Source organism: Polyodon spathula, chromosome 1, assembly GCF_017654505.1.
Source record: "Polyodon spathula isolate WHYD16114869_AA chromosome 1, ASM1765450v1, whole genome shotgun sequence".
NCBI classification, from domain to species: Eukaryota; Metazoa; Chordata; class Actinopteri; order Acipenseriformes; family Polyodontidae; genus Polyodon; species Polyodon spathula.
In genome coordinates, this window is record NC_054534.1 from 11,154,687 (window position 1) to 11,181,281 (window position 26,595).

General features: G+C 35.6%; 1 protein-coding gene across 3 annotated transcripts; it reads left to right on the forward strand.

Annotated features, from left to right (window-relative positions):
* Window positions 1-291: 291 nt before the first annotated feature.
* LOC121314132 (insulin gene enhancer protein isl-1-like) lies at window positions 292-9,151 on the forward strand. Of its 3 annotated transcripts, none has more exons than XM_041247088.1 (6): window positions 292-621; window positions 1,392-1,581; window positions 4,070-4,329; window positions 5,896-6,179; window positions 7,196-7,363; window positions 7,975-9,151. In XM_041247088.1, exons 1-6 carry the CDS (start codon window positions 594-596, stop codon window positions 8,089-8,091), a joined length of 1,047 nt encoding a protein of 348 aa, XP_041103022.1. In that variant the 5' UTR covers window positions 292-593; the 3' UTR covers window positions 8,092-9,151. The 3 variants fall into 3 exon arrangements, with proteins under 3 accessions (XP_041103022.1, XP_041103031.1, XP_041103011.1); XM_041247097.1 differs by having other exon boundaries at window positions 298-621; window positions 4,184-4,329; window positions 5,893-6,179; window positions 7,975-9,148; XM_041247077.1 differs by having other exon boundaries at window positions 299-621; window positions 5,893-6,179; window positions 7,975-9,147.
* Window positions 9,152-26,595: the final 17,444 nt, after the last annotated feature.

Sequence of the window (26,595 nt, forward strand, 5' to 3'; positions counted from 1 at the left end):
TAAATACATAAAGAAGATCAACATTCCCAGCGCTGAAACATTGAGCAGGACGAACAACACAACTTGAATTGAAGGTAGAAATGACATTTGTAGAAACGACGGTAAATGAGGGAGGGAGGGAGAGGTATGGTGAGAAAGAGAGAAAGAGAAAGAAGACACAGGAAGTACAGCTGCAGCGTCTGCAGGACTTCAGGAGTTGTAATGTGATAATAGGAACAGCTGCTCGGCTCTTTCGGGGCCAATCAGCTTTCCACGAAGGGGACGTTTCCGCGCCCTACGTCAGACCAATGGCGATTGAGTTGAGTTCGAGCAGAGACTTTGAGTGAGAGATAAGGACAGGAGTTCCTGATCAACCCTGAGACGAGGCACTGCAGCGCCCGCGCCGTACACTTACTTTTAACGCGAACACTAGAGTAGTGATCAGCAAGGCACAGCACTGCAGCGCCTCTCAGTCTCTCTCACACAAACACACACATACACCCGCGCACACATTCAGTATATACAAACTACTGCAATCGCAGAAACCCTGTTCTCATATAAAACTGCCTCGCCTACTTTTCACAGTGGATCTAACACCTCCTTACTACCTTGACATGGGAGATATGGGAGACCCACCAAAAAGTAAGTGCGCTATTTCTACTCAATAAGAACGTGTTGTTTTACTTTATGAATGAATGTTTTACTGGGCGTACATAATAATACATACTTACATGACAAAACATACTCTTTAGTTATTATTATTATTATTATTATTATTATTATTATTATTATTATTATTATTATTATTATTATTATTATTTTGTTAATTTATTGCATTGGCCAGCGGAACTGTGCCTTGTCTTTCCATTGTTGTCAGTATTAGGACGCGTTTTAAGTGCGAATATTCTACAGAGCTCTACGTGTGTTGATAAGATTGTTAATGTAGGTTTCTGAAGGTATCCCTAAATTCGTTATACTCAGTCACGTTAAGACATATGACAGTTCAAAATAACTGCTTCTGTATGTTCAATTTAACGAACATGTGTTGTAGAATGGGATGCAATAGAAACGTGTAACTTTTAAAAGTGCTCTTCTTCTTCTTCTTCTTCTTCTTAGTAGTAATATCAATATTAATAGCATTATTAATATTATTATGATTATTCGTCTAACTTGCAGCGTGGGAGCTGTTGTGTGCCGCTGTGTCTTGTGCCCCCTTGCAGCACAGCTCTGAAGTACTGTAAGATATTGATTGGCGGTACTGATGTCAATAATTATAGTTAGGGTTTGGCCGTGTTTAATGCTTTCTGCATGCATTTCACAAGAAACAGAAGGCTGGCTTATTTTAAGCACACTGATAGGTGTTCATTTGAAATCTGAATATGTGTGTCATTTATTCTATTTTGTGTTTACAGAAAAACGGCTGCTATCGTTGTGTGTTGGCTGCGGAAATCAGATTCATGATCAGTACATTCTGAGAGTTTCTCCCGATTTGGAATGGCATGCAGCGTGTTTGAAATGTGCAGAGTGCAATCAGTATTTGGACGAGTCCTGTACCTGCTTTGTTAGGGACGGGAAAACCTATTGTAAAAGAGACTACATCAGGTAGGTCTTTGAAAAGTGTTCTTTTGTGTTTTAAGCTTGGGCTCAATTAGATGTTATTAGCTGACTGATGAAATACAACAATAAAGCAACCTTTTTGGAGAACAGCTTTCATTTTCCATGAACCCAAAAGGAAACAGCAAATCATGTGTGTAACATATTAGTGTAAGTGATGAATAAAAAAGTACCCTTTTAAAATTTATTTACAAATAATAAATACAAAAACATATATTATAAATACATTCCAATTATATTTCTTCACTTTCAAAAACATGAGGATTTGAAATAGCTTATTAGCTTATTATTATTATTATTATTATATGCCTAATTATTAATAATAATAATAATAATAATAATAATAATAATAATAATAATATAAATTAAATATAATATAATTAATAATAATATTAATATTGAACTTGGAGCATACTTATATGACAAATTATAAAAACTATTTAAGATAACAATAATAAAATTATCACCGAGGAATATATGAGCAAATACATCCAATTGAAAGTATATATTACAAGAGATAAATTAGCAAATAAAAAGAAAACGAATAAAGGAATAAAAGAAAAAAAAAGCTGCTAGAGCTGCAGGGTTATCTCCTCGTACTCCTCGTTTATAAACTCAATTAACAATATCTGCCATGCTGGTATCCTTTATCTTATCTGGCCTGGCGGATTTGACAAAGCAGATCACATCGCCCGTCGCACTGCTTGGAACACTTGGCTTAATGAAAGTTCTTCCTCCGTCACATTCAGAATCTGCTCACTGATAACAGAACGTCGGTAAACCCGGCCCGCTGTTGTTTACCTCTAAGACCGGTGGCCATGGCTTGTTTATCCCGTGTTATAGCCACCTGTCATCTGCATAATTTGTGTATTTCCGATGCATTTGTTGCATTAGTAATAATGTGGCATAAGAAATGTAAAATAGAGGTGTATTTATGTTGAATATATCTAATTTGATATGCAGACTACTTTTTAAAAGTGTACATTTTTTTTTTTTAATTACAAATGTAGCTAGCTTCATTAACGCAGGTGGCTATCATGTATTATTGGTACCAGACAATGCCAAGGTTTAATTGCGTATAGTGTTAATACGTCTCCCCTGCCTGGGGTCAATGCTGATAATATATACACAGAATTGCACTTTACAACATACCCGTGAGATGGCACAATACCGGCGAGTACCGTCTCTGGGGTATGTATGGCTCACTGTCAGAAGTGGTGCTATACAGATATTCCGTTAAAAAATACATCTGAACACATACATCTAAATTCTGCAACAGCATCGACTTGCAGACGGAAGCAAAGTTCAAAACAAGTCCGTGTGAGTTTATGGAGAAGTAGCCTAGTAATCAAACGTTCACAATAAATAACTATAGAACTTGCATGTGGACTCATTAACAAATTATGTTGTACAAGGCCTACCTAAAATCACTTTCATTTAATACTGCGGCGTGTTATCAAAGTTAAATAGCAAGCTAATAATAATAATAATATAATAATAATATTATAATAATAAATAATATATATAATGTGTACATATTTGAATGGGACATTACATTGATATATATATATATATATATATATATATATATATATATATATATATATATATATAATATATATATAGAATAAAAAAAAAGATATCTACCCTATAACACCACATATCGATTGACCGTACCCACTGATCATTCGAAACATAACTTATCGTCACCAATTTAAGGCAGAATGATGAATGTAAGACGGAAACTTTATTGAAATGCGTGTTGTGCATGAACTGATATTTGCAAAATGTAATTGGCAAGAAATCTTACACGCATCAGGTGAAGTATATTCACTTGACAAATGTAATATTGCATCTATTTCTAAAATATTCAATGGATTGAAAGTTCAAAGCACATTTAAACAGGAAATGGAATATGAATGGAATGGAACGCGCTTCCCGAGAAAGATACTTTGTATGACTCGGTGAGGGGGTCAGCTGGAAACATTGTTTGAACTTTTTGCGTGGTTATTATATTTTAACTATTACAGTTAGATTACAGCGCATTAAGGTGCACGTCATTCCAGTTTATTTGAATAGGCCTATAATACAACAGCGTGTAGGATTGTCTTATGTTTATTGTGTTGCTGTTTTATTTTACTGCAAATAGTAAAGTGTACTATTAAATGTGATTCTGCAGTTACTTCTCGGCTCCACATGATATGCACATGTACTTTGTATATATCATATGCATATGTACATATATCGATGTATCTGTCAATGTGTTGTGTGTCTATCCCTCTGTTGTATACGCCACCCTCTCACTTGTATGTCTGTCACAGTGCTCTGTCTCTACTTTATGTTTACTTGTCCCGGTTTTATTTATGTTCACAAATTGTCAATTGAGTCCTCTCAATGTATGCTTGGAATCTGTATCCATTTTAAACACAGGCTCAATATATGCTAATAGTTTTTATTTTTATCGCATTTATTTCAGGTTATATGGGATAAAGTGCGCTAAGTGTAACATAGGCTTCAGTAAGAATGATTTCGTGATGAGAGCCCGCTCAAAGGTGTACCATATCGAGTGTTTTCGTTGTGTGGCCTGCAGCCGGCAACTTATCCCCGGGGACGAGTTCGCGCTCAGAGAAGATGGCCTTTTCTGCAGGGCCGATCACGATGTTGTGGAGAGGGCAGCAATGGGAGCCGGGGACCCTCTCAGCCCTTTGCACCCTGCGAGACCTTTACAGATGGCAGGTATGTTGAGCATGCTTTCCCACTGATAGCAGTGACACGGCGTTGCTACACTCGTTGTAACATTAGCGCATGGAGCGCATTACAACTGGAATAGAGTAACTTGTTTAGCATCACATGTTTGCATTTTAAAAGTGTCACAGATCGACGACTTGATGCCTTAGAATTCACTTGTATTTGATTGCTTTAGTGTGTCCTATCACTTTATATATATATATTATATATATAATATATATATATATATATTATATATATATATATATATTATATATATTTCCCACTACATTAAAGGGTGATGTAGTATCGTCTAAACGTGTGCGTGCGATTTGCTTTGTGGCTTTTCTGCACACCGAAGGTACGCATTTGCTACGATTTATGCACCAGACGCTTCTCATGTTTTTTTTTTTTTTTTTTTTTTTTTTTTGTTTTTTTTTGGGGGGGGGGGGGGGGGGTAAAAAAAAAAAAAAAAGGTTAATCTTTTGTTGGTCATAATTAAAGGAAATTAATTGTATTATTTTGCGTATAGTTTACTTTTCTTTTTAAATTTGTGTATTCTGTATTTTCCCTATGATAAAGTTTATGGGCCTTGGCAATATTTCGTTATTGTTGGGGGAGGGAGTAAATATATATTTTGTATTACTTTATCTCTAAAACAGCTTGGTCTGAGCTTTATGAAAAATAATTGCTTAGTGTACTTTATATAATGTTGTGTACAATGAAGACACCATCGATAACCAACGGAAAAGCTGAACAAAAGGGAAATATACGATGTCTTCCAAAAAACGTTATACAGAAATAACAGGCACCATTATTAACAACAACAACAAATCCTCCTAGACAACGCGCCCCAAAAGACTTATACCCGGATGTTACAAAACATCCCACACTTCATGCCACCATAATAATCTGCACTAATTGACTTTTATCTGATCATGTTTGATCAACGAGTTTGATATCTGGTGAGAGTCCAGATACAATTCTTACAGGTTGTTTTAATTTGTATCACCTAAAACAAAGCGAGACAAACCAGAAGCGTGCTTTTAAATACATACAATTAAACATTGCAATCATCATAGTCACAGTGTATCAGCTGCCCTTCAGTCCCTACATTCATTACAACGAAAACTGTTAAATAAAAGGCATATACATGCAAATGGGTAGCGGGCAGTTTTGCATGTAAGTTTAATTGTCAAAAGCCCTCAGGCGATATATGGTGTCGGGCTTTATCCATATTATTGGGAACTGCATCGCGTGTTTTTCCCCCATTGTAAACTATGGTATGTTATCTATTCTGCGGATAGCTATTGCTTTCCCCATTATGTGCTTGGAAATGCCATGGAAATTAATATGAAAAACATCACATTATTCTCTCGCTTTTATTTCTATTCCATTTGCTAATTATTTTAACCCAATTAGGCTTACTTTGTATGCAGTAAATCTGCTATATTATCCTTTGTTTAACCCTACAAAATTCATGATTTGCAATATGTTGCGGCTTTTTTTTCTAAATTAACATATTTTATTGCAGCAGTTAGGCCTACTTGTGAATGTTGTCCTTCCTTACAGCAGAACCTATCTCTGCCAGACAACCCGCGCTTAGACCACACGTCCACAAACAGCCAGAAAAAACCACCCGGGTCCGAACAGTTCTGAACGAGAAACAGCTCCACACCCTGAGGACGTGTTACAATGCCAACCCGAGACCCGACGCCCTGATGAAGGAGCAGCTCGTGGAAATGACGGGCCTGAGTCCGAGGGTCATCCGGGTCTGGTTTCAAAACAAACGCTGCAAGGACAAGAAAAGAAGCATCTTGATGAAGCAGCTCCAGCAGCAACAGCCGAACGATAAATCGGTAAGAACCCGGGACTGTTAGTCCCTATCTCCAGATAGCACAACGACACCAACGAAGAGATAGGGTATGCGATTATTATTATTATTATTATTATTATTATTATTATTATTATTATTATTATTATTCAGGGTAAGTATACCCATTCGAATTATCATTAACCGCTTCATCCTTTACAGGGTCGCAGTGAGCCGGGCCCTTCCGGGCAGGGCGCAAGGCGGGATAATAATAATAATAATAATAATAATAATAATAATAATAAGTAATAGTAATAATAATAGTAATAATAATTACTATTGGTAGTAGTGGTAGTAGTATTTATTGCTGTTGATGGTAGTATCCTAGAGTACTTATAATAAAGGAGTCTGTTTGATATTCATTTGAACTTTCTTTGATACATGTATTGTATTCGAATGTTTATTAAAAGTAATATTCTAATTAAATATCCAAAGAAAGAATGCAGTGTTTTGACGATACATTTCAGGACGTGTAAGACCAGGCTATGCGTACGTTCAGTTGATTTACAGTAGCGCTGTGAACAGCAAACGCTGTCTGTGTTAGATAATTTATATAACCCCATGGATAGATATTGCAGAATAAACGTGAAAAAGGAAGTACAGCTGTATCCAGTGGTGCCTTTTACATGAAATCCTAATATAAATCAAACGGCTTTGAACAAACACACGTTTAATTTGCGAGCTGGCTTTGTGTTAAATTAGGTATGTATGCATCAGTTCCTGTGAATGGGGTTTATCAGTTTTCACTTGCCTTCAAAGATAATGCAACCGCGTGTAGTTCATACCACAGGAATTCCACGACGAAGTAAAGCTTGAATGCGAGTCTTTATTTGGTTTAATTTTGTAAATGAAACACTGAAGCTACACAAAGCGTTCAGTGGAAACAAAAGAAGATGCCGAATTGAATATTTGACTTTCTCACGTTTGTTATTGAATAATGCGTAGCCTATGACAAGCGTATGAGCTCTGTGGTTCTCAAACTTTGTTTGGGGCTGTCTGCAGAATATCCAGGGGATGACGGGGACTCCAATGGTGGCTGCCAGTCCGGAGAGACACGACGGTGGTTTGCAGGCAAACCCAGTGGAAGTGCAGAGTTACCAGCCGCCTTGGAAAGTATTGAGCGACTTCGCACTGCAGAGTGACATAGACCAGCCTGCATTCCAGCAACTGGTGAGTGCAGGAACGAAGCACAAAGCGCGCTGTATATATGAGCATGCCAGCAGTGTACCAGAACACACACCTTACAGTTATTATACTGCATCCCGTACACTACACACTGCACCAAACCGGAGCGGATTTACACTTCTGTGTGGAAATTATTATTATTATTATTATTATTATTATTATTATTATTATTATTATTATTATTATTATTATTATTATTACAGCTATAAATTTGCAATGCGGTGCGCAGGGTATTATAATGTTATATTTGAATTTTTGCGCAGTGCCCTTCTGTAGCTTTAAAAGCATGATGTAATGGGCGTTTGAGTCATTGCATTAGCTGACATGTTCATCAGATAGTCGATTAGACTCATCTTCAGAAACGTTTTATTAATGTATTATTAAGTAATCTCTGTTGCTCCATTAGTGATTTTATTACAATACAATTATTTTTCAAATACATGTATTTTACTTTAATAAATAATAAATAATTATGCTACAATGTTTTATGCGGATTTTAGTTGTCTCTCGCGTAAACGTTGGATAACACATTTAAAACGGAACTATATGCATTCATTGAAGTATTTAAATGCTGTTCTGTTTTCTCTTTTCATAAGGTCAATTTTTCAGAAGGAGGACCGGGTTCTAACTCTACTGGGAGCGAGGTAGCGTCAATGTCCTCTCAACTACCAGACACACCTAACAGCATGGTATCGAGTCCCATAGAGGCATGAGCAACGTGGACCTATAGAAAATGACAGACTCGAACAGACTATGGCTAACAATCAGTTCATTGAACCCGGTTGCACCATCATTAATAAAGAGTACCCTCCATTCAACTGCACGAAGCCTCTTTATCCAAACAACCCCTGGTTGTGCGTGTACACTGTGAAGACAATCGTGAGATTTGCAGAAGCCCAAAGCATGCTTCAGTGCATAACGCGGATTTGAATTCTGAGAGTTGTAGGGAAATGGGTTCAGCATCTTCTGCACACCGTAGAGATTAATAAACGGACACGGCTTCTCTCATCATTTCTAAATGGTGCGTTCTATATTGGAGGCCACGTTGTCAAGTTGGTTACAGCCTTGCCAAAAAAAGAAAAAGAAAAAACTACATTTGGAAGAGGTCTATCATTTCTGCAAATAAGTGAACTAAAAAGGAGACCTACAGAAATGTCCCGAAAGCTGTACAGGATCAATGCTAAAATGCAGATCTGCATTGCAGTGCTTTTTGGTTGACATGTAACTCAATGCCCATTTGATCCTGGTTAGTATGTGACCGGTTCTTGAGATTCTCCGCCCCAAAGAAGGTCGGAAGGGGACTGCAAATAGCGCTTTCCTGTTTTTATTTGAATTCTTTCCTTAAAAGCCCAAGTACTAAAGCATTGCAACAAGGTATACCTCTAATTTGCCACAAGCTTCGTGGAATTTTGTGTGTGAATGTGTGTCCTTGTGTCTGTCCAATAACTTTTTTCCCAAAGATGTGTATAGTTGTTGATTAAAACAACAGTTTTTAGCTCTGGAAAAAAGACTTTTTTTTGTTTGTTCTTGTACTGCAAATATATATTATTTATTATTTATTGTCGGAAGACTTGCCACTTTCATGTATTTGTTTTTGTTTTGTTTGCTGAAGTAAAAAGAGAAAGAATTGTACTGTGGTCTTTGAATTATCTGTCAGATTTTACGTGTCCTGTCTTTTCTTGAAGATTGTGTAAAACAACGCCATATGTATATCTTCAGGACTATTTCACAAATAAAAGTTTGACATAAGTCAAAAAAAGTGCAATAATTATTGAGTTTTTCTTAATTTGATTAAGCACTGTATATTTTTTTATAGTACCTTGAACTGTGTTCAGCCGTGTACAGTTAACTTTTCAGTATTCTGATAGTAAATATATTTAAGTACGTTTGGTTCATGTTAATTGGTTAAACGATTACAATAAATGATGTCAATATGAATGTAATTTGTAGTGCATTTTCTGAAACCACGAGTTGGTCAAACTGTTCTTGCATTGGTACATTAAGTTATAAAAAGTACCGCTGAGCCATTAATATGCTTTAATACGTCTTATGCAAGAATAATTGAACGAAAAATAGCGACTGATTTAATATAAAATGTACCAGTATGTTATATATCTAATTCTCATTGAAAATAACGTTCTGCAGCGATTTGCATTTTGATAATGCAAGTTGATTTGATTTGATTACTAAATAAAACAAAAACAAAAATCTTATACTTTAGAAGTTTGAACATTTCATTGCTAAATTCGATTTGGCTGGATCAGTTCTTTGATATTATAACAATACGGCCTGCCTAATCAAAACTAATCGGAAAACAACCGATGCAATCACGGGGGAGCAACACATGTGAAGGTTGACATGCAGGGTGTGCAGAACACCCCGTGACATATAGTACAGCTGATGACTGCAATATCACAGGATATCGCTTCTGTTTGTATCGATTGAGAGTTCGTTTGCAAGATAGTCAATCTCAAAATACAGGGAGGAGTGGCCTTATTTTTCCAATCTCTATATATATATATAATATATATATATAATATATATATATATATATATATATATATATATATATATATATATATTAGAATTTCCGTAATGCTGTATTGTATCAATGTCAATGCATAAATAAATAGACAAACAAACAAATGTATAAGTAATACATGTATCTTCTAACACGTTAGGATATATACCGTTTAGAAATCACCGAATTTCTGTTTTTCTTAATAATAATAATTTTTCAATGTTCTTCGTTGACCGTCCTTTTTGATACACATATTTAAGATCAGGCTAGATTTTTTAAAAATTATTATTAGAAATTCATAATCTGTCTTTCTTTAGTTCAAGTACTTGAAATTAAAGGTGTACATGTGAAACGGATTCATAACTCACCGCACCGCCCTGTGTGGATATACTTTGCTTCCCGTTTCGGTGCTGGTGGGCTGGGTTAATTTCGCCGTTGCGAGCGACATATACTGCACCAAGCTTATCATTTCAATATAAATGTCTGGCCAGGGATACTGTAATATGTACACTGTAGCATCTCTAATTTACTTAGTCTTACTGCAAATAAAGAGACAGCCAGCATAAAACCAAGAGATGGCTGGTGTCAGCTAACGCTGTACAGAACCTCTCTCTGCTTGCAGGTTTCTGGTTGTTTCCTTTTATTTTTCAGATAACAATAGCCTACATGACAATAAATGGCACTGCTGGAGTTCAGGCGCCGCCAACTCAAACTTTAGAGCCTTCACAAAGCCATGACGACAAGCTTCCCACACCTTAAGAAGGGATTAAAAAAAAAAAAAAAAAAAAAAAAAAAAAAAAAAAACAACTAAGCTCTTTGAGGAGTGAGGTCTTGGTGGGTCATTTGAAAGTGGGGATTGTTATAAAATGTATTTATTTAATTGGATTGTTCACTGCCACTAAAACACACTAAATTGACATTCATAGCGGCTTAGGGTCATCTGCTAATTAAAATAATGGGATAAATAGCATAAAAACCATGATTAATATCGTACTTTTTTCTTTTCTTTTATCTTCTTGCATCACGTTACCTGGTTATCCTTTAATTGCAGGTTTATAAAACCAGTCTGGAAGTGTTCGGATCCGATTTATTAAAGGAGTAATTGTGTTCCTAGCCCCCAGGCAGCCGCTTGCGATAATTTGTGGATTTTAACCTATACAATTATACTTAAACTTGTTTAGTGTGTGAGCCTCGAGGGAGGTGCCCAATATCTCGGAGGATGAAGACAGGGCGTTGTGTCTTTTTTCTTTCTTCCTACAAAGGCCGAGCAGGTTGGTAGATCGTGGAGGCTAATCCAAACAAGTTTGATTGTAAGATCCTTAGTCTAGACAGAGGTAGTGGCTCGGCGGCTGCTTATCTCTCGCCGGGATCAGGTAAAAGGCTCTCAAAGCCCAGAGCAAGAGAGCGGCCAGGACCACACCACACTGTGCAACAGGGAAACACAAACTGTACTGAGGCATACCAGGTCGAAACAGCTAGATCTGTCGCCAGATATCCAATAAGTATCAAAAAAGTATCCGGTTTGTTAAATGCTTCGAGTTTGATGTGGACTGCATGCCAGCACTGTTCTTTTTAAGTGTCATACAATTTAAACGAGTTGTTACATATTTACAGATAAAAACAGGTAGGTTATTAATAATAATAATAATAATAATAATAATAATAATAATAATAATAATAATAATAATAATAATAACATGCTCCGCACAGTGGGTTTCTTGATCAATATAATGAAGTGGCTTCCAAAATAAAACATCACAAATAAAGTCATATTTTGTATATTTGTATTAGGGGTTTAAAATAAAATAAAATAAAGGATTTTTTTTTTTTTTTTTTTTTGATCCCCATGCGACAATTACAGGAAAAAACGATACAAATTCCCAGTTATTAAATTACTTAACTGGAAATAATGACAATCATTAAAAAACAAACAAACAAACAAACACACACACACACAAAAAAAAAAAAAAAAAACAAACAAAAAAAACAAAAAAACACATCCTATACCCGTTTTCGAATGCATCGCAGATAAAATAACACTTTATCCAGTCACCACAATCAATTGTACGCACATATATTCTGGTTAGATTTCCATTGTGCATAATTATCTGGAACAGGAGAAGAAATCTTGCACCCGGAAGAAACATCGCGATAATATGCTGTGTAACAAACGTCATCTGAAACATGTCATTAACGACGTGGTTGAATGCTCATCAATTGTATAGAGAGAACACAGGGAGTACAACGTGGTATAATGCATGTAAAGTAAATGCGTGTAAAAGGTGTGCATAGCCAGTACTGATCTCGCTTAACTTGTAGACTAACGTTTTCATGCAAATGTTTTATATGGTAAACGCTTGTCAGTTAGCTTTATTGAAAAGTACAATAGTTGGCTATACTGTTACACAGTGTATATTTCTTTTGCACTTATAATTGTGTTTAGCAGTAAGTAAAATGTCATTTTCAAGGTAGCTTCAAGGAATTCCAAGTGCCTCATTTGGAAGAGTACATCTTTAATAAAAAATAAGAAACATACAAATAAGCAAACATAAGTAGGCCTACATAAAACAAACAAACAAATTAAATACATACACATAAACAAATGAAAATACAGGGCTTTCAAAGTGATACTTTTTATATTTAGGCCTAGAATAGACTATATCTACGTAGAATATTTAAACAGGAAACTAAACATGTCATTGCTAAATGAAAGGGGAGCACAGCATTTTCAGAACATGTTTTAATGAGCAAATAATACTGAGAATAATGGCACAAAGACTGTGATGATCACTTGAAAGCAGGACCCATTTATCACTTCTCAATACTGACTGTCTCAAGAATCTCAAGAGCCCAGTATGTTGACACTAAGACGACACCAAAAAGCTACTTCAGGGAGTGGCTCTCCAGCAGCTTATAGCCTCAGCAATGATTTCAGCTTCAGCAAAATCAGTTTATTAGTTTGTGTGATCGAAAATACAACAGAAATGCAAAAATAATGTATACATGTTGTTCAGTGACAACGAATACAAAGTTTTGACTATCTTGCAAACGAACTCTCAATCGATACAAACAGAAGCGATATCCTGTGATATTGCAGTCATCAGCTGTACTATGTATATGTATATAGATATGTGTGTGTGTGTGTGTGTGTGTGTGTGTGTGTGTGTGTGTGTGTGTGTGTGTGTGTGTGTGTGTGTGTGTGTGTATGTATATATATATATATATATATACAGTCACAGACAAAGGTATTTGGGCAGTTAAATAAATGAGAAAAAACACAAATAAAGTGATTTATATCATTCTAATTGTTCTATTGAAAGATAGAAATTTGAGATTCAGTTTTAAACATAGATCAAATATCCACTAACATCCACTAACATAGATCCACTAACACAGATCAAATCAATAGACACAATGTCATAGTCAATGGCACAAAATTTCTGTTTAGTTTTGATCCATATTCTACACCTAAAGAGCTCAAGAGAACATTCTTAAATGAGATCGTCTCAGTCCTGACTCCACAGTGTTATTACATCATCACCTAGGTGATTTCTGAGAATTGTGTCTAGAGCAAAGAAGAATTGGGGAGGGGGGTCGGGGGCATGATAGGAGTCTTTCAAATCTTAAAATGGGCTGACTAGTTAACCCTAAACAATACTGAAAGTGCAGCACAGAAACCAGGACCAGAGGAGACAGCTGGAAAAGGAGAAAGAGGGAAAGAGACTCTTCTTCACACAGAGAGTGGTGAGGGGATAGAATGGGTTACCTAGCCATGTTGCTGAAGGAGATTCTTCTTCACACAGAGAGTGGTGAGGGGATAGAATGGGTTACCTAGCCATGTTGTTGAAGGAGATTCTTCTTCACACAAAGAGTGGTGAGGGGATAGAATGGGTTACCTAGCCATGTTGTTGAAGGAGATTCTTCTTCACACAAAGAGTGGTGAGGGGATAGAATGGGTTACCTAGCCATGTTGCTGATGGAGAATCTTCTTCACACAGAGAGACCCACTGTCCCTAAGAATCCAATTTGTGCAGCACCAATGATTTCTATGCTCTTTTCAGTTCCACGCATGGCTCTGCTTTGTGTCATAAAGCTTCCTAGTATTAATGTGTATAGTGGGGCCAGCCCCAGAGTTCAGTGCTATGCTGGCTGGATTAACTTGTATAACGGTTTGTCAGTTATATCTCTCTTTACCCTTTTTTCATTTAGTTGATGTTAGATTTTAGAACACATTTGCAAGATGTCTTTGGGTTAATAAAATTCCCCACACTGTACACATGTCTCACATATTCAAGTAGCTGCCATTTCATCAATAGCTCCAATTTACAATCAACTTTATGTATATCTTTTTGTATTTCAATTGCTTTTTATTGCACTGTAAATACCCATGTAGTAACTACATTGTACCTATACAAACTAGATGTGTATGTGCTGTGTAACTGAGAATGAATGAAGTCATGGAAAATGCATGGAACAGTGTCTTTGTTACTTACACAGCCCTAATGTGTGTGACAGTGGATTCAAATAAATAGGTGGCCATGGTAGGTAGCTTTCCAGAGTTGTTCTCCAGGCAGTATTCTGACAATCCTCTTTGAAAAGGTTCAGAATTGAACGCTCCATTAGTCCAGTTTTACACAGACGTACACACACCCCCGCCCCCCCCATCTACCCCCTACATCTATCTGATGTAGATACCCCCTAGATGGTATCTATCGCTCTACTATCTCGCTATCAAATGAATATAGTATATATATATAGTATATCTATCTATTACACATTGACAATGTAACTTTACTAATGAGCTCAAACAAGTATATACTTGTTTGATCTCATTGTTATCATTTCAATGCAAAATGTTCTAATTTATTTTGGTAATAATCAATAATTTCAATTATGTTAAGAATTATTGAGTAAATGAATCACAGTATCAAAAACTAATAACTTGTTTGATCTTATTGTGTAGCACTGTAAAGCTACAGAAATAACTGAATATTTAGTTTGTACCTTTTCATTTTCAAATTCCTCTTCATACTTTCAAATTCAGATGTTTTGAGAAAGGTAATAAGGTTTTTAATTGAAAAGACAGAAGGGTGTCAATACTTTTGGGCAAGATCACATCAGTCTAACATCCCAGGAGAATAGACGGACACCACAATGCTTGCAGTACTTCAAAAACAAATTTCACAAGAGTTATACGTTACAGAACAGTTACATACAACATTATCAATGTTTCTAATTATTGTGGATAGACTTCACAAAGATTTCACTCATTAGTTATTGGAATCAAGTTTTTTTTTTTTTGTAGATTAAAATAAGTGTTCTATGCAGTTTTCTGGAATATCATAAAAACAAATAAATGCCCTGCAGTGTTTTAAGAACACCTATTTTTATTAGAAAAACAGGGGGCATGTTGCTACAAGGCAAAAGATTTCCAATAAAAATAAATACACATAGAAATAAAACTAGTATGTATGAAAATTTTGGTTACCTGAGCTTTAAATGTACCCTTTATCCCTATTCTTGGCTTAAAAAAGGCAACACAAAAGGCCCTGAAAGAATGCTGCTTAGGTTTGGCTATGTGTGCAACTTTATTCAGCTCAGCAACCGACTTCAACAAAAGCAGCAGTGTACCTGCTGGAGGCACCAGAAACAATGCCAAGCTGCTCGATAAGATTACGGTAGCTGTGATTGTGATGAGGAATCCCTCCCCCAGTTTGACTTGGAGCTCTGCACTATTATTCCAGTACAGCGAGCAGTTGAAAAATTAGTGACAAGAGCCAGACTGCAGGGTATGCAAGAAACTCGATCTGCGCATTTTAAACTTGGCAACTTTTCATTATTGAAAAAAAAACACACACACACAAGAATAGAAGCCACAAAGGAAGTGATTTGTTTCGTCATAATTTTTAATATATATATATATATATATATATATATATATATATATATATATATATATATATATATATATATATATATATATATATATATATATATATACAGACAAAGGTATTTGGGCAGTTAAAAAAAATGAGAAAAAACACAAATAAAGTAATTTATATAATTTCTAATTGTTCTATTGAAAGATAGAAATTTGAGATTCAGCTTTAGAATAAAACAACAACTTATTACATTAAATGCATAAAATGAAAAATAACATGCAAAAAATTATTTTATACTTTGACAAAAGTATTTGGGCAACCTTGTATTTTGTGTGCCGCTTGCAGTGTTTTTTTGTATTTTGAAACCAATTACTGGTATCTTTCTGGCCATATTTTTGCCCATTCTTCAACACATACAGCTTTGAGTTCAGCAATCGACTTTGGTTTCCTTTTTGCAAAACCAGCCTTCAAGTCAATCCACAACATCTTGATGGGATTCAAGTCTGGGGACAGAGATGACCAATCCATAACTGTAATCTTCCTTTTTTCATAAATTCTTTTGTAGACTTCGCAGAATGCTTAGGTCATTATCCTGCTGGAATACAAACTTCAGTCCAATAAGCCTTCTAGCACTGGATAAGAAATGAGAGTGCAAAATGTCTTGATATTTTGCAACATTCATTGATCCTTCTACAATACAAAAGTCACCAGTCACCAGAAGAAGAAAAACATGCCCATGCCATCACATAACCTCCACCATGATGAACACTGGGAATGATTAACTTTTCTTTATTCTCCTCTCTTCCTCAAAACATATAGTTACTTTCCTGGTAAAAAGAGTTATATTTTGAATTCATCTGACCATAACATTTGGTTGACGAAATCATCAGGCTTCTTCAAGTATTCAATGGTTTGCATCTTGGTTTTCACCCACGGACATTCGTCTTGTTAAGGTATCATTAAATGGTTCATATCGTCTCTCAATTCTTGTGTCAAATCTTTTGCAGTAATCTGAGGATTTTGCTGAGGATTTTTTCTATACACACACACACACACACACACACACACACACACACACACACACACACACACACACACACACACACACACACACACAGTAGTGTGCACATTTATTAGAACACCTCGAAATTTGCCATTTATATCCTTTATACTGTATACCTACTTGTATGAAAACCTCAGGGTGTGAGTAATCAGTGATATACAAACAAATGTTAGTCCACTTTTGCTTTAATTAGACACTTTAAACAACTTCTAAAAAGTCTCATGCATTTTATCATTTGTGGCTAAGGGTTCATTTTCTCTTACTATTTCAAATTAATTGCACGTGTGGCCTATTAAAGTCATCAATTAAGTTAGACAATCGCTAATTTGCCTATTTTGATAATTTTTCAAGATTTTCAGTTACAGTGGTTTGATTTTATATGCACAACAAATCAAAACTACAGAAGCAATGGGGATGTTCTAATAAATTTGCAAACTACTCTAAAGCGAATAATAAATATTAAAGAACCACAGTGACTGAAAAGATACAAAAACTACAATTACATAAACATTTTTAAATGAAAAACTATCCACGATAAATAATTTTGCTTCTAATATTTTGATGAACATTTATAACAGATCAATCACGTATGACTATTGCATTGTCAATATAACAGCTGAGATACAATCCACAGTGTGACATAAAAATAGCACCGCAGCACAGCTAGCAGAAACAAACTGCAGTGTAAAAGGTTATGTCTTAAAAGCGACACAGCTTGCAGGCCTGATATATCTTACTTTGATAAAGTTATCATGGAATTTTCTGTGTTCAAAAGACATTTTGAGTCCTCAGTTGGCTAAACTGACCACAGTGTGAGCTGACACGTTGTTTTAAAAATAAGTCCTTTTAGACGTTTCACTTGCCTGTCAGCAGACACAGGCTAGATGCTGCCTAGCCAAAGCGGCTTGGAATGTGTCAATGAAGAGGAGGCTCCAAGAGAGGCTTGTCAGCGGAATGAGTGTGAAAGAGAAGCTAAGAGCCTGGAGCAATATATTGTGGCTCAGAGGCAGACCGGTGGATCCATAGGGAATGCAGTCTGGTGCTGAAAAGATACACTCCAACCTTTCAGTTTGTACACAAGTCTTAAAGCTCAAGTACTATCTAGCAATAATGCTCTTGTGGCTACTTTTCAATTGATAAGTAGAAGTCAGGTCACTCGGATCATCCTCACCACCAGGCTCAATGCATATTACATAAAGATGTTGTTTAACACTTAACACTGAAGAGGGTTGATGTAGACACAAGTGCTGATTTACATCAGTTACAGCTGTTTAAAACAAAACAAGACCAAGTAATATAATGCACAACGTTTACAGGAGTCATTGTATGAATACTGTTCAGACTAACAGTCATGCTCATTCGAAGAAGTGCCTTAAGTGACCCAATATATACAGTAGCGTGTACATTTATTAGAACACCTCAAGAATTCCATGACAATGTAAGCAAACTATTAAATATTAAGTTGCGGACAAAATATGGCATTAACTATTAACTTTCTATATCACCAAACATCCTATATTATGCACAGTTGCGTGTGCATTATTCTTCATATTACATTTTGTCATGTTGATTTAACATCAATGATTACATATATTTAACATCAGTGATTACATATGCATGTTGGATAATTACAATGTAATAACATTTTAATTACAAAATGAAAACAATGTTGCCAGTTATACATGTCTTTGGAATTAGACTGATTGTGCAGGTGGTTGAGTATTTAGAATGTAATAACTGTCTAACCATTCATTCAGTTAGTGTAGATACCCTCAAGATAATATATTTGTTCTCTGCACCAAGTTGTTTTAAATGTCAAAGCATGCTGCTACTGATGGCCTCTTTGCTGGAACAGACCAGTTTACTGGATCCACTCTGGAAAGCCAATACCTGACTGCACAGGGCAAAGGATAATTCAATGTGTATTGACTAGATTAAGTGTATTGACTAGATTACCTGGCTGGTGATGTCACTTTTAATCTCAAAGTCAGAGATCTGATGAAATCTTTATTTTGAACAAATGCAAACTCCACAAGGACCATTTCTTCACCCATCCATATACTACCATGTATTGGTTGTTAAGGGGCGGGACAATGCTGGTGTGGCAGTTAAATCCAAGAGTGTGACGTAGATGTTTTGCTGGACCAAAAATTACCTCAGAATATAAGTTTGGTTTCTGTAAAATCTACAATATATCCTACTCGGTTATTTTTTCTCACTGCAACTTGCTTGCTTGTAATTTCTCTGCATGAGAAACCAAAACTAAATCTTCTCATAGATAGTAAGCACATTGTTTTTATTTGTAAGGGATTGTGTACAGGAATTACAATTACAACTAAAAACAAAATGTCAAAGCCATCTATAAAAACTTCAGAAGGGCTGCTTTTCTGTATATAGTTTATCTTGCATTTTATTTGAGAACTGTACTACCATAAAATAAAATGTGCTTACTATGTGTGTGTACATTAGTTTGTAATGTACATGTTAGATTGAGGCTCCAGTCTCTTCTGGGGAGTTACATAGTCTATACATAGTCAGTGTTGCATGTTTATTTGTTTACTGTGTGTGTGTTATTTTAGTAGGGAGAGAAAAAAATACCTTAATGTTTCTTTATTGATAGTGGTGTTTATTCGAGGGTGGTCTCTATTATAAAGTAGATATATGACTGTGGTGTCAATACGAGGGCGTCTTTAATTTGAGGGCAGTGCCAAATTGAAGTAATACAGTATTATTTAAAGTTCATACCACTTACAAGCCCTTAAATTATACATCTTCATTGGGATTTTCTGTCTTGGTAACTTTATTTTTCTTTCTAAAATAAATGTGCTAATGACAATTTGGAGTGAACAGCTTTAGAGAATCTAACCTCATGCGATTTCGATGTTATGGATGGTGCACCATCTTATCGAGAAGCATTGCTTGTCTGGTACACAACACATTTTTGCAATATTAATGCACCACAAACTAAGCTTTGATGCTTTTGAGTAGGGTTCTATTTGTTTTAATCAAGCTTGCCGTGTTTTGTTTCCAGTATGTGTTTAAAAGTCAGATACAGCAAGTTTAACACATCCTAAACACACACACCTTTTCTCTGCCAGGATGACTAGAACACTGAAGAAGGCGATACCTGAAATGCTTTCTTTAAAGATAACATTTAAAGACGACTAGAACATGTCTCCCGCTGGTAAATAAAATACAATGTTACGTTAATCTCATCAACTCTGTTCTTCATAATCATATACCTTTAATGCAGTGATACAAATAATAAAATAAAAAGAATTTAGGCAGCACATCAGTAAACAACAACAGCGGGACCCTTTCTTATTGAGCTGCATCTTCTGCTTCAGAAGCGCCATCCAATCCCATTCACACAAGGAAGCTATAATTACTGTTAGGGTTAGAGTTAGGGTTATATCATGCACAAGATGTACATATTATGTACATTGTAATTAAGCGTGAATTCTTAATTATTAAACCACCCTGTATAAAACAATGTGCTTCAATATCTCACAAGATTATAGTGCGACCACACACTTCGTTTTAAAAATATATTTACATCAAGACCTCTTGTCATTAGTACATTATGAGTGACAGTACAATGGTGAGATGGTCTAGCCAAAAACATTGACATGGGTAACCTATTTTCCCTGATACAGTCAAAAAACATGTCTAATGCAGGCACTAGGCGAAACATGTGTCACTTATTTTACTTTGCGGTTGAGTGTTTAAACATGGATGATATTTATTTTAATAACGTTAATAAAATCAACAATTGCTTCTGAATTAGTACATCATCAAATGTATATGGTATTTATAACTGTAATATATAGCAAGAGATATATTTTATAAGAGGTAGAAATCGAAGTAAAATATAATTAAGGTAAGGCTAAGGAAAGGTTTTAAAAACAATTAAAAACATTAAGCTTGGATCTTTTTATATGCATCCTAGAACCAAAAAAGGTCAAAGGTCAAACTTCAGGGTAAAACATTTTAAGAAGATCAATACATATAAAAATACGTGTTCTTAACCAGTATTTGTGGTCTGAAAAATATGACTCTACTTGAATTTTGTTTTATGGACTTTTGGAAAGACCTGTCTCATTTGTTTTTGCATACACATCCAAGAAAAACACAAATAATTGTCAAAAAATAATAAACACGTCCGCTTTTTTTAGTGTTGTATGGCATACAGACAAAAAATGATTGTGGCGACCTTTCAATTTTCAAGCTTTAAAACATTTGTATGCATCTGGTCTTTGAAGCAAAACAAAAATGAAATATAGGCAGTAAAATGCACTTGTGAGTAAGGCGGTCAGTCAGCACACCGATTTCCTGCAAGAAATCAGTTTTTAGGAATTAAAAAATCTTCTCTATGTCTGTGTGCCTCACAGCTACTCTGTTTTAGGAGCAGTGTTAGCCCATTCAGTCCATCTTGTTTGACCACTGTTTACACTTACATTCAGCACATTTCGTGTTGACATCGTAGCAGGATTTCTGAGAACTGCTTGCTGTAGAGTGGTGTTTTTTTCCAGTGTGTCTTTGTTTACAGTAGGATCGCTGATTGTGATCACTTCAACTTCCACTGCTGGTACATGCTCGATCGAGGACGTTTTTCTAAATGGAATGAGGTTTAAAAAACATTTGGAAGAAACCTTTCCTTTCACTTTGGGAGCTGACATCTTCACATGCACTGTCAAAAGTGCCTTAAATGACACAAGACATGATGCAAAACATGCAAATTCACAAAACGATAATGATTTGTCACGCACACGTGACCTTTCCTTAGCCCTACATTAGGAAAAATAAGTAAATATTAGAGAATTTGTTGTAAACTTCAGGCAGCAGTGCAGTTATTAAAGCTACATTAGCATTATAAAGAGATTTCCAAGACAACATCTCAAAACCAAGCTTTTAAATGTTGCAGGCTATGACAAACAGTTTGCAGCACTAGCATTTCAATTATAAATACAGGAACAGTTCAGTAAATAAAAAAGAAAATATGGCTTTCAATATTTTAAATATCAATCTCTTTTTTTTTGTTTGTTTATATTTTTTATAACTGTGGTTTCTGGGAACATTCAAACCAACAATATCTCTGAGAACAGTACAGTAAGTATTTACTAAGTTCAAATGAATGTGTATAGCGCAACAGTCCAAATTAAACATTGAGAGTCACTATGTACTGTACAAATTCATTTACTCAATAGGGCTTGCTCATCTGAGGCCACACCTTATTTCCAGAGGGATTGGGGTATTAAGCACTGCATTTCAATCAGGATTAGCTTCTAGGCCACACTGTGAACCCTAATGAACAGTTTAACCTGTTAATGCCTCCTTGTCTATCACACTATCCCCCTGGGCTTCAAACCCCCATCTTCTCATAGTTTGAAAACACGCCAAGATATGTAGAATAAAGAGTTCTCCTTCTCTCCTCTTTGTCTAGATAAAGCTGAGCATTATGACATTGGTAAAGCTGAGCAAGGACAATTCACTATGTAAAGAGAGCTACCAACTCTGCCTTCAAATACATTTTCATCTTGCCCATGAAATACAAACATGATTTACTGTATTACCTGCAGTGGACAATTCCATTAGGATGCAGACTGGTCTGTTTCCCTTATAGGTATTAGATATAGTCTGTAATAGGACACTAAACCTTTTTAGCCACAATGTGCAGTGGATGAAACAGGCAAACACTCTATATCTAACACAAGCACTGACATCTTCAATTTAATTAATTCTGTTCAAATCAGGCAAAACGCTACCCAGGTTTCCAAAATATTTCAGTTTTTGTTTCATACAGGTTTTTCTTGAACAGCAATAGCAAAATACTTCCCCCGAGTTCATAATGCAAAGAAGCACAGACCAGGGGTCACAAATGGAGATTAGACAAAGTGGCATTCAGAACCAAAAATAGGAGGAACTTTTTTACACAGATAATTGTGAGGGTCTGGAACCAACTCCCCAGTAATGTTGTTGAGACTGACACCCTGTGATAATTCTAGAAACTGCTTGATGAGTTTCTGGGATCAATAAGCTACTAACAACCAAACGAGCAAGATGGGCTGAATGGCCTCCTCTCGTTTGTAAACGTTGTTGTGCTCTTATGTTCTTAATATTTGTTATTAGTACTTGCCCAAGCAGAATAAGTTCAAAGGAAAAAGCATTCTGAGACCCAAGGTAATAACATGTAAAAGGACATGTGGTGGACCCCAGGTTCAAGTCTATCTCAGACCATCATGAATAAATGGACAGAAGTCAGCACTACAAATACATTGCAACAGAATGATGCAGCTTTCAGTCTATTAATACTGAACTAGCCTCAAGAGCAGTGCGAGTGTGGAAATACGAAGAGAATGATTGGTGAGGTGAGCTGGTGTTCATCATCTCAATGTTCACATAAAGCTTTGCTTTGAAGTCTACGATCGATACTGATTGATAGCTGTAAATTAGCTGGGTTTAACCTTGCCTCACAATCCTACCTGTTGCACACTTCTAGCATTGCTCCAGACACACAGGTGGGAAGACTATGGGTAGTAGTTTTGATTCAGTAGTTTAAAAAAAAACAAAAAAACAACCTGATATGGTGACACATATTTAGACATTTTAGATGTCTGCAAAGAGTCATTGAAATATTTAGTTACATTTAAATTAGGTTTAAAATAGGGCTAATTGCCCTTAAAAGACAGCTGTTTATAGCCTGCCAAGAGGGTTGGTACATAAGAGACCCCTTTCTACTTTTACCCTTTTGGCTGATGTCCAAATAAGATAGCTCTTATAAAACATTAAACTAGGGTACACCTTAATCATTTGTTCATTGATTCAGAAAACCAGGACAGTAATGCACTAATGGTTTCAGACTGAATAGACCTTTCCATTATACCTCTTCAGCCATTTGTGCTGAAAATGAAGCCTGTAGGCAGCTGCCCACGATAAGAAGTTGGACTGCTCTGATTCTATGACTGTCACATAGACAATGAGTTCGCTGGGCCGGCAGGTGACTGTATGACCACCACTAGTTTAGTTATTTTGGGACTTTAACTGTCCATTTACTTCTTCCATACAAGTTTCCTGAATTGCTGTCCAATTTCACTATGGTCAACATTAATCAGACTGTGACTCAATTCAGACTTAGTTACAAGCCTAGTTATAAGACTGCTTTATTGTAGACAGGGAACTGTATGCAAGGATACTCAATCTATAGTCACATATTTCAACAGGTTCTCCACCAGTTATATATGTGTACATGTATGCATGCATGTATTATTATTATTATTATTATTATTATTATTATTATTATTATTATTATTATAATAATAATAATAATAATAATAATAATAATAATAATAATAATAATAATAATAATAATAATAATAATAAATTGAGAAGCTGTTTTTGGAGTCTTTAATACTGTACTCTCTATTACACCTGAATAGGAATGAGACACAAGTTCATGGGTAGCCTGAGGCTCACAAAGTAATTCAGTTGCTGAGCAATGAACCAGGAGCTCCTTAATCTACTTAATCCTCTGCTTAATTTCTGAACTCCATTGCATTGCCTTTACCTTGTGATCATACAGATAACACAGAAACTAGAGGGGATATTATGAGTGTCTCAGGTAATAGTCCTCTTAAGATTGACAGCATCCAAAATATAACCTAAAAATACATTTAAAAATGTCTTCATACAGAAAGATGCTTGTTTCTCTACAGCAGCTTTAGAATCCCATGCACAGGCACATAAAAATGTCTTCATACAGAAAGATGTTTGTTTCTCTATAACAGGTTTAGAATCCCATGCCCATTGCCTCCCCCTCACAGACACCTAATGCTGCGTTCAGTTATGTAGTCTTGGTCAGTAATGCTTTAATAACAATACAAATTTTCCTTCACATTCATCTAGGTGAGACTGAATCACAATGACTAATATGTTTGTTGATCAAGATGGCAGTCCAAGAGGTTACACATTCTCACACCAATTCCAGCGCTCTGCTTCAAATAAAAGGTTCCAGAAATGAGTTTACCTTGAAGGCGTGATGAGAATATTCTGGCTATGGATGTAAGGCATTGGCATTGCTGTTGTGTGCATCTGCAGCTCTTCCATGCAATCCCTGTTTTTTCTATTTTAAATCCAACCTACGGCTTGCTGACGCCAAACATGCATTGCATATACAACCCTGTTTCAGAGCAAGAGTTTTCATTTGTCACCCGAATTCATACATTAAAGCAACATTGCATAACACTTGTGGATCCTTGTCTTTGATATCTTCATCTCAAATTGTCATCAAGCAGCTAAGTACATGCTAGTGTCAGCTAATGAAACTGCAGTGAATTGAAGTGCTAGAAATAAAGCCGTCTTTATGAAAACACAGCTCTGCACATTGATTACGAGTTTACAGCATGCTCTGGGTGTATGACTTGCACAAACACTTGGGAATTGAGCTTACCAAGTTTGGTTACTGAAGTCTGCTATTTGAAAATTAAGGCCACGGCATTCTCCTCCACACAGGTTTCAAAGCACCTATACTGTTGAGGTGAGCTCCGCTATGGTTTCTTTGTGGTGTTTACATTCTCTTCTTAATCCATTCCAGTGAAGGCTGTATGTATTCTGATATGAAAGAGACCCTGTTGAGCACTGCTAGTCTTCCAGTCTCTGTCATTCAGTAAGGAAAACACAAGGCCTGTTTCAATAACTAATGACACACTGACCCAAAGCTGCATATTGTTCAAAGGTGCTTTGTTACTGAGATGAAATTTTATTAGCTGTTTGGTTGATGTTCATGTCTGCTGTGCTATTCAGTTTGTTTTAAACACACGAATACAGTATAATCGTAAATCTCGAAAAACTATTCACTTCTAAATCTTTTGTAGTCATTTTTGTATTACTTTAGTATAAATACATGTTAATTTGGATTCATATGTTGTTTTTTTCTGACTTTATGTGAACGAAAAGACACACATTTGCCCGTTTTCCCATTGGAAATAGTGATATTTTGAAATATCACTGTCCTGGTCACAAAAGCAAAGTTTGTGGGGAATAATAGCCATTTTCTATGCTTTTGAGGCCTAAGCAATTAGGAAATAACACTTACTACCCAGGAACCAAAAAAAAAAAAAAAAAAAAAAAAAAAATGTGTTACACGGTGTTATCAGTTTAAACATCTTTCTAAATAAAACGTAGCACAAATAAGACATAATGAAACATAAACATAGACACAGTGTAACATAATGAACACATTGCTGAAGCGGCCATAAAACTGAACCGCACAAAGAAAACAGAAGCCACACAGATACATTCATTATGGACATATACAATAAAACTGATACCGTATGTGACACAATAAATAAAATAAAACAATATTACACTTTTCTAATGACGAGAAAACAATATATTTAACGAACTCTTCTCTTTTTATATGATTTGTGTCCTGTTTGGTTGCATGACATCATTGTTAGCATGCAAGCTGTTATATTATCATTTGCCCACACACATAGATAATAACTTGAAGGAATGTGAACTACTCGGAGACATCTTAAAGGTACGTTTTTAACTTTCAATCTTTTTCAAATGCACATATGAGAATGTACTCTATGAGAAACCAGGAGAAGAGTTTATTAGTAATGGACTGGGAAAAAGAAGAAAAAAGAAACTTTCAGATTTCAAGAAAAAAAAAAAACAATAATGTGAAGATTGACATTAGCCAGAGCACTCTATAAATACCACACAATGAGATCAAGCAGACACATCTTTT

Bases quoted from the DNA above. Each gene is read 5' to 3' on its own strand.
- LOC121314132 (XM_041247077.1), top strand. From the start codon at position 594: ATGGGAGATATGGGAGACCCACCAAAAA. The intron at 4,330-5,892 runs GTATGTTGAGCA...CCTTCCTTACAG, and splicing joins GAGACCTTTACAGATGGCAG to CAGAACCTATCTCTGCCAGA. The intron at 6,180-7,195 runs GTAAGAACCCGG...GGCTGTCTGCAG, and splicing joins AACAGCCGAACGATAAATCG to AATATCCAGGGGATGACGGG.